The sequence below is a fragment of the Montipora capricornis genome, chromosome 9 (assembly GCF_036669925.1).
Source record: "Montipora capricornis isolate CH-2021 chromosome 9, ASM3666992v2, whole genome shotgun sequence".
Taxonomy (NCBI): Eukaryota; Metazoa; Cnidaria; class Anthozoa; order Scleractinia; family Acroporidae; genus Montipora; species Montipora capricornis.
The window spans coordinates 39850426-39859881 of record NC_090891.1 but is presented as its reverse complement, the minus strand read 5'-3'; the positions used below and the strand labels follow the sequence as shown (position 1 = coordinate 39859881).

The window sequence follows — 9456 nt, the reverse complement described above, 5'->3', positions numbered from 1 at the left end:
AAAATTGCTTTATGTCGGAGGCAATCAAAAACTCGTGCTTTTTACGTGGGCTTCATCGGGGATCCAGACACCTCAAACTGAAAGCGACTACGGCGCGCGCGCGATGGTTAAGGAAGTATGGTAACGGAAACCGTCGCTGCGAGATTTGGTTATAACGTCATCTTGCGTCCGCACGTTCAACGTCGCATGTAAGCCAGTTCGCAAAAAATGTCCCACTGCTGGAACCCGCGTTTTTTGGCGGGAAGTTGCATGACCAGCACACAAAAGTTGACACTGCGTTTTATTAAAAATTTTGAAGATAACCGAAACGCACGGTTACTGTTTTTTTAATATATCGCACAACGAGGAAAGAAGAGAAAAAGAGAGAAAAAATACAGTAAGCAGGTGACGAGAAAACGACGGCTCAACGTGATAGAGAGCGACTGAGAACACGAGAAAACAGGCGAAATATCAGTGACAAAAAACGAGACAGAGAGCGAGAAAGAGACGAAATTATACTGATGAGCAGCGGAAAGAAGAGCAAGTGGGAGCACGAGGAAACAGGCTGAATGATGGTGACGAAAAAACGGCGAAAAGCGAAAGAAAGAGCACGGGGAATTTAGGCCTAATTTATGGCAACGAGTAGGCTGGACTGCATGGTCGCGTATGCTAAGCATGCAGACTCGTCATAAAAATATATGCGATTTTATCGCGTTTTAAGATACATCATTGTTTTTCACCCGATCATCGTGCTTTATGAGCGAGAAATACATAACATCAATCTCCTTCGCTCATTTTGTTCGGCGCTACAGAAAGGAGAACTACCGGTAACCAGAAAAAGGAGTTCGTATCCGCGTATCCACTAAGCTCGGTGTTTCCACTGCGTATCCACCCAATATAGGTTACAGCTTCGAGTAGGCAGGATATTCTGCAGTTAAGCCCTGGACGTATTTATTTATTTATTTATTTATTTATAGCAATGTGGCTTAGAATATCTCATTTAAGATGGCTCAAACCGGCTTCAACAATTTGGAGGGAATGTGTTATTAGAAAGATTAACTCTACAACACTGTTTCACTTAATGGCAATGTTATGGTGCCATATAAAACACCAATAATTGTTTAACAAGATGCACATATTAATGTGACGTCGTCAATTACCATGGCAACAAACGAACCATCTAAAAACGCCCTAGATTTTGTTTAAGCGCTTATGCCTCAAAAACGAACTCGGTGACTCCAGTTGAAAAGTGATAAGCAGGCTAAGATGAAACTTTCTGCAAAGTTGAAAAAAATTCTCTGGAGCGGATTCAGAGCCACCTTAACGTTTTTCAATTGCGAAGGTGGCTATGAATCTGCTCCAGAGAGCTTTTTTAAACTTTGCAAAAAGTTTTGTCATAGCGTGCTAATCACTCTCCAGCACTAAAAAAATAAAGGTCACTGAGTTCGTTTTTGAGATCTGCGTGTTTAAAGACAAAATATACGCTGTTTTTGGATGGCTCTCTTGTTGCCATGGTAACCCGTTACGTCACATTAAAAAATGTAACTTGTTAAGCATCTATTGGTGTTTCATGTGGCATCACAACATTACCATTAAGTGAAAACATTTGGTGTTACAGTGCAACGCGCCTTACCGTGGCCACCCAACAAACTTTCACATTTGATAATTACGTATAAATACGTCAACTCAACAACCCATGCAAGAGTGTTCAACTTAAAACAGTGCGAACTTTGCAAGGAGGCGTCACTGTCAATCAAATTTACAAATCCTAATTGGCGGACACTTTGTTGGGTGAGGCGCGTCGCACTGTAAAACTGGTTTGAGCCTCCTTAATAAAAATTACAATTACATCGATTGTGATTGATGTAAAAAAACTCCTACTTTTCACTAATTCACTTACCAAGTTGTTATCCGACAGGCTGCTTTTGGGCAGTTTGTTATCGGACAGTTCAACAAGCCAATCAATTCAAAGTTGTAGTTTAAATCAACCAATAACAACCTTGGTTTCAATCATCATAGAAACAGTGTACAGGCTGTCTTTCTTTCAGAGCGACATTAAACAATTTACGCCTCCTTTGTCAGTCTTTTAATGCAAATTTTCCCTTTCTTTCGTAACTTGCTCTTCTTTTCTCGCTAATTGTAATTTTTATGATTAATTGGTAAGGCCTGGTTTTCGTGAACGAACGTCGACATAAGAATCAAAATCAACCACGGCATCCGCCATTTTGTTTAAATGCTCAGACATAAAATGAAGAGAATCTGAGTATCGGATATAAACCGCGGACTCAAGCGTCTCTACAGCCGAGTGCGTACTCACATATAGATGCGAGACATGGGCACTGTCCGTGCAAGAAGAAAAACCCCTTGACAGTGTATACACACGGATGCTCAGAATGGCCCTAAATGTGTCCTGGGAGGACCACATGAGAAATTCTGAGCTCTACGGCGACCTCCCCAGGGTGACTGACAAAATCAGGCAAAGACGCATGGGCCTAGCCGGACACTGTTTGTTTGTTTGTTATTTATTTGTTTGAGCAGGTTGAAGTTTTGGCAGCTATTCAGCTGATGTGGACCTGCTATACCCACCCACCCATATACACACAGAGGACAGCCACAACACCGGGAACTTCAGCCCCTACTCTTCTCGAATAGTGTGTGGGTTCTTTAACGTCCTACAGGGAACTAATGAACATGGAAGATATTTGTGAGGCGGGGCCTACGGTTTATAGTCCTTATCTGAGAAGACTTGAAAGTCTAACCATTTGTGGATGTGTAATTACAAAGGCAGCACTTTCTCATCAGTTATTTAAAGACCCTGAGTGTTGGTCCGGCCGGAGTCGAACTCACGACCTCCTGTATGGCAGCCCGGTGCTCAACCAACTGAGCCACCGGCGCGCGGTGTGAGGCATCCGTAACTCGCAGCAAGTGATCTTACACTGTGGGAGCCAACGCAAGGAAGGCGAAATCATAGACACCCTCAAGAGAGACAAGGGGCTCAACAGCGTTGCCGAAGTTCGAACGTTGATGGAGAGTCGGGGTAAGTGGCGTCCCTGACGCGACCATTTTACGTGATACAGGTCACATTGGCATACATGGAGGTGTGGACGGACGGACGGACGGACGTACGGACGGACAGTCGCTAATGATGTCATAGCTAAAACCAAACTTTCTCGCATCGATGAGCATCGATGGGTTACCATATTTTCTTAACTATAGTGCTCCGCGCGAGCGCCTTCGGCGCGCGGAGCTGCGCTATTAGTCAACACAAATAAAAGAGTCTGACTTTTGTCAAAATAATCTTTTATTCAACAACAGGCACAAGCTTATTCCGCGCAAATGCGCCGAGAGGTTGTGAAAATTTCCTTTCTTTCGTTTGACAATAATTTACTTGCTGTTGATCACATACAGACTGTTCGCACGTTTCCGTACTTTCTGCCTCCGAATATACCTGAAAGTCTGTGTTTTCTCGTAACACCTGGGATGTTCCATGGGCGACGCAGTTCTGTTGATTTTGAGACCTGGCTAAACTGAGTGCATTGTTTTCGTCGCAAGTTGACCGTTGGCGCGTTTCCGTATAACTCCCTGATGGAGGAAACTGGATATCTGTGCTTTCTTCTTTTACCTCAGATGTACCAAACCCGACGCATGCGCTGTTTTGTTGATTTTCCTGATTTTGAGAGCCAGATGACGCGCTTTCGTTGTCTGAGTCTCTTCGTTTTCGTTTTAGGTAAAGCGTTAACAGTAGTAAGATTACCATTAGACCAACGATAGTGGACACTCCGGTTATCAAAAGCAGTGTGGATGGAGAATCTGTGATAAGAATTGATCAAAAAATGAAATTTCTCTTCATGCAGAAAAAAAATGCTGTGGGAAAGAGTGGTGTTTAAGTAATGGTCCGGCTAAGAAGCAGGCAGCCCAGCGGCAAAAGTACTTAGAAGCTGCTGCTCCAATCGAGGCATCTGATTGGCTAATATCGGAAAATGTCGAAAAAAGATGAGAAAAAAATGAAAAAAAAGCCTTTTTTGGATTTCTTCTTCCCCATGCCCTTGATCTCTGTCTCTCGGCCAAATTTGGGCATTGTTCTATGCGCCATTCGCCAATCGGCAAATGGCGCATAGAATCTTGACGATATTTACAAACATAGTTTTTGAAGGCATAATGATTTGTTCTACGAAACAGAATCTAATTTTTTAGACGGCAAGTCGATTACATTTTTCATTGAAATTCAAATTTCGCGCTTTTAGCTGCTTACACCAATGGGAACAGCCGAACTTAATTTGATTAAAAATGTTGGCACATTTTAACTAACCGACGCTATTGCCGCGGGCTATTGTTTTTCTGCCTGCTTCTTAGCCGGACCATTACTTAAGCAGCATTTTATGCATGTATTGCGCACTTACAGTTATGCTGTCGCTTTCTTGTGAACATCTTTGTTGTTGATGTTTCATACAACAGCTTCTCTCTTGCGTAAACATGATTAAATAACGTTCTAAAACTTCCCTTACCTTTTACGGCTCTATAATTTGCTTTAAATTTAGTAGATGTGCAACCTTTTGCGTTAAATCTGACCAACATCTTCCTCCCACTGGAAACAATTCTCTCCGGTTTTGTTTTACCGCAAAATAATCCCAGCGATCTACTGTCACGGTCGGGGCCATCATGAATTTTGAGGAAACTTCCTTCGCCTCTCTCGGAGCAAGACGTATGGTTTCCAATATCGAAGAACTCAAATTCCAGTTCAATTACATGTCTCCTAGCAACGCTGATAAACCATGTACACTGAATGTTGTCAGAAAAGTACTCAGGGTACCCAGGATTGCTAAGATGACCTTCCTGTGCATTTAATTTAATCTTGTGATTCTCCGTGTTATTTTTTGCACAGTCTGCCGTGGATCTCTCTACTGTAAACGATAAAAATAAGATTGAAACGTAGTCATAACACATTTTATTACATTTTTATGCCTTAATTGTATACACGCCAATCTTTGCATCTTGTGCAATTTTTATCTCGTTGTTAAGGATTTTTAAGATCTACAAACGCGGCTTCAGCGAAGGCGTCATGGAAACGTGCAAATTTGCTATTTCAAACTCGCTCGAGCCTCATTCCAACCTACTCAATTACAGCAGACCAATCCAGCTGAATTGGTAGGAATGGTGTTAAAATTAGTAGAGACAATAAGAAAAATTGTCGTTATGCATGTCCTCACGTCTTCCATGGTACCTAGCGACCTTAAAATCTGGCGACTTCGACGAAAACGTCACCTCAAAACTTTGCTCGATCATAATTTTCAGTTCGGATTATTCCATCCCTTTCAAGAGCTAAAATGTGGGCTGAGTATCCTAAAAAATAAATTGGTAAAGGGTGGTTTCAGAGTAGAAATAGAGAATGACAAGACTCTTGAGAATGAAAGATTCTCTGTTGCATGCTTCACGTTGTCGTCAAAACCGGGGGGACAAGTCGCCGCAACAATTGTCCTCTTGTGACGCGGATAGAAAATCATTGTCGCTGCGATCAGTTACACGAATTCAAACCAGTTTGAATTCGTGCGATTGATTGCAGCGACAAAATTAGCGAAAGCAGCGTTGTAGCTCCGTATGTACACTTCCGGCAACAAGTCGCTGCGACAAAATATAAATGAACCAACGAGACAGCGTCATGTGGTCCGCCATATTGAATTAGAAAACTAGTTCGCACCGTACAGGCGTCGTGTCGCAGCGACTTGTTTTGCAAGTAGTACACACGCAGCGACTTGTCACAGAGACCTACAATAGGCCTGTCGCTGCGCTGCGAGTGTGTCTCGGCTTAACTCCGACGATTTCACGTCTTCGTTGCGCAGAATACCTCAAAAATGTGTACTAAAATCCGTGCTGCACGTGCAGGACGGTTATTCATGCACTTTTAACCAGTGATATCATTGTTTTGTGGCGTTGTTGTTGCCGTCGCCATGGTCGTTGCTTAAACCCTAATAGGGCTTTTCACATGGCAGGTAAGAACGGGAAATGTACAAAAGTACAAAACTCACGCGCAGAGGCATTGAAGTTTTTGTTAGAGAGATTTAGCTACGCCTTCAGTGAAACGGCAGGAATGCTGATTTTCATAAAGGCATGAAAATCCTCTCTGATTCCACTGATCACGTCAGTGAAAACACTCTAACTAAAAGTAAACAAAAAATTAAAAAAAAACATCAAATTAGCTGACGTTACTGGAATTAGATGTGAACTGTCCCTAACAGCCTTGACAATTTTCTGTGTAGATGCGCATGCGAAGGTCGAGAAGTTGTAAGTTGATCTTTTAAAGGAGTTTGCTTCTGTCCGTTTCTTATCAAAGTTCGCCAATTAATTGTAATTGCTATTACTGTTGTGTGAGTTTGCAAACACTGACGTCAGCAACGATCGTCTTTTGGAGAATTTCATTCGGCTCCTTATCCAAAATTTGTGTCCAATGGAACTAAAAATGAAGAAATCTCCGTTTCTTCCGTTTCTAATTAGTCACTTGACTCCTCCTAAGCGCGTTTGAAATTACGTGAGTTTGTCTCATTTTAAGTACATAACTTGCAGTGGATTAAAGTTGACGGGAGAGTTGAGTACACTAATGTGGCTATAAATCCCATTTCCAAAACAAAAAGCGACGACTTCGAGATCCTGTTAGGTTATCACTGAAACGTCTGCTCGAAATTGTCCTCTCTTCACTGAACAACCCCTGAACAACGGCAGGATAAGTCACCTTCTACGGGTGGGTGGGTGGTTACTCCACAATGGAGAGTCAAAGACGCTTTGTGTGGGACAGAAGGCGGTAGTGTGTTTCATGCAGTGGCAGTCGAAAGCATGCCAAACAAGTTTGAGAATTCTTGAACACGGATAAATCTCTGTAAGCTACCGGTGGGGCGACACGGATACCATGGTGTGTGCTTTCGTACATAAAAGAGTAATATGTTCGTGTTGTTCATGACGAACCTCAACGGAAATGTCATCAAAACCCCGATTATTTTAATCAAATTCCAAGGGATGTTTGAACATTACATTTTCAGCCTACTTTCGGCAATTAAACTTTGAGGAGGTTACGAAGACAACCTCTTTTTCTTTCTAATTGATACCTTTTGCTCTTTTGACATGCTGTTAATGGACAATTTGAACCTATTAATTAATTCAACTTTTAACTTCATCTACGCACGAAAACAAAATGGTCACGCTAGGGTAAGATTGAGTTTGAAACAGCAACCGAACAGTTCCTTAAATCGCCGCTTCGATTTACATCGAAGAAGTACATTTTGTGAGATTGGTAATTATCTTCTACACATTGATAAGAAAAAGCAATTGAATTGAAATAAGTTTTGCTGAAAATACTCACGCAAGCCAATCGCTACAAGAGTCAAGAGCATATTGCAATTCATCTCAAAGGGTCCATCAAGTCACAGAAAACAGCCTGTGATAAACTCCCGAACGAACTTCTGTTGTCGGGACAGTTGTCAAAGGATTTTTCTCCCAGGCAAGGATCCGCCAGATTAGAGCAAAGTCGCCGAAATTCGATACATCGTCGTAAACGCAATCGTGAAGTCAGAAGAACTTTAAATGTCTGTGCAAACAATTTTAGTGTAAAATGGATTGTTCGCGAAGACCACCAAGAAATCTTGAATTCTAATGACCTCGTGAAGTGACAGCGATAAAATGGAACTGCAAACATTACTTTGCGTAAAACAATATGTGATGTTTGCAGAATTTGACGTGATCAGATAGGAATCAAACCTTCGTGAGTCGAAAAAACGGCAAGGAAGGCATCCTTTGATATTTTCCGTTTTATCTTTAGCGGTGTATTTCGGCGCCCACTTTGTACACAACGTTTAACTTGCGACAACAATCACTCAACACAACAAAACAGTTGAAAATAAACTCTTTCATAATTTACTAATACGTATTATTTTTGGTATCTCGTAAAGTTGATGGTTATCTTACAGTTATTGAATTCGAGATTACTTTAGTGATAAAGACGAGTTCTATTTTTGGTGATTATATGGGACATCAAATGAAAACAAAACAACATTCAACGAGAGCGAAATAGATCAGGGTCCATTTGTTCGAAAGCCGATCGCGATTAATGCTTAATTCGCGATTAAAATACCAACCCAGATTAGAATTTTGCTCGTGAAAAAAGCATTAGGCATTGTAATTAAGTGTTGTTACGTGGTCGTTTCACGTGGTCCGCAATGAGTGCAGAAAAGCAACTAAAGTTTTGACGTTGTCCACAATAAAATAGAGTACAATACATGTTGTTTAAAATGGCTTTTAATTCAGTACAATCTGCAATATCACTGTGTTTCAATAGACATTTTTATGTTCCTTGAATTGGAGAAAAAACCTTTGACAGATTTTATCGAAAGCAACAGTGTTACCAGAAACAGTTTCTGATAACAAGAGTCCATCGTATGACTCTTGATTCATATCATCACGCCTTTTCACGAAAACACGAAAAACAAGGCTTCATAGTTCGATTGGCTTGAATCTCATTAAATCCTGACTTAAGCGTAATTTTTTAAATTTAAATTAATCTCAGTCGACCCTGTTTGTTTGCGACCGCTTTCCGTTGCGTTAGAATTTCCACCGCGCCGTGCATCGCTCAATCATCTCCTCATCTGGACCAGCGCTAACACGAACAGGAGCTAATTAGGATCGTTTTAGTTATACACTTTTCTCATCGTTTTATGCAACTCTGGAGACCTTGGGCCCGTTTCTCAAAAGTCCCGAAAACGTTTCTGGCCTGAAAAGCCAATTTGTGAAACTGCCAACCGCTTGTTTTGGAAAGCCGATCTTTTAACGTATTTTTAAGGTAACAAAAAGAAAAATAACTGTGAAGTTTGACGACTTACATCCTCTCCGTTCTTGAGATACAAAGGAAATTGTGACACCCGAAAATGGCCCGTAAAGTTTCGGGACTTTCGAGAAACGGGCACCTTGTTTGTAAAAGTAGGTGGGTTGAGCCTCAAGCCACGACTTCACTTCGGAAATCAGTGTTTCATCATCTGGGAAACGTGTTCCCTTTAAAAATGACTACATGGTTGGAAACAGGTGAGAGTCAGATGGTGCCAGGGGCCTGTTTCTCGAAAGTCCCGGTAACTTTTCGGGCCCGAAAAGCCAGTCGTCAAACTTCAATCTGCTTAGATTGAAAAGCTAATCCTTTTACATGTTTTTGATGTAAAAAAAAAAACAAAGAGGATTGCGAAGTTTGATGGCTTCGTCGTTACGAAGATATAAAGGGAATTGTGGCACCCGAAATAGGCCCGAAAAGTTTCGGAACTTTTGAGAAACAGGCCACAGGTCAGGAGAATAAGGGTAAGGAAGAGAAGGGAGGGGGGGGGGAGGTGGAAGGATTTTATAGCCATAAGAGCGCGATTCGCAATTTACGCAGTCATGAAGCATAGTAACTCCCAGTAATTGTGGTACCCTTTGTCAGGAAACCCACCATCACTACTCCGTGCTGGTCCG

At 41.6% G+C, this 9456-nt stretch overlaps 1 protein-coding gene across 1 annotated transcript; it reads right to left on the bottom strand.

Moving 5' to 3' along the window:
* Positions 1–3262: 3262 nt before the first annotated feature.
* On the bottom strand, positions 3263–7599 carry LOC138015386 (uncharacterized). The gene is made up of 3 exons (XM_068862402.1): positions 7328–7599; positions 4485–4880; positions 3263–3789 (listed from the first exon to the last, which is right to left on the bottom strand). Exons 1-3 carry the CDS (start codon positions 7368–7370, stop codon positions 3281–3283), a joined length of 948 nt encoding a protein of 315 aa, XP_068718503.1. The 5' UTR covers positions 7371–7599; the 3' UTR covers positions 3263–3280.
* Between the last annotated feature and the right edge of the window lie 1857 nt (positions 7600–9456).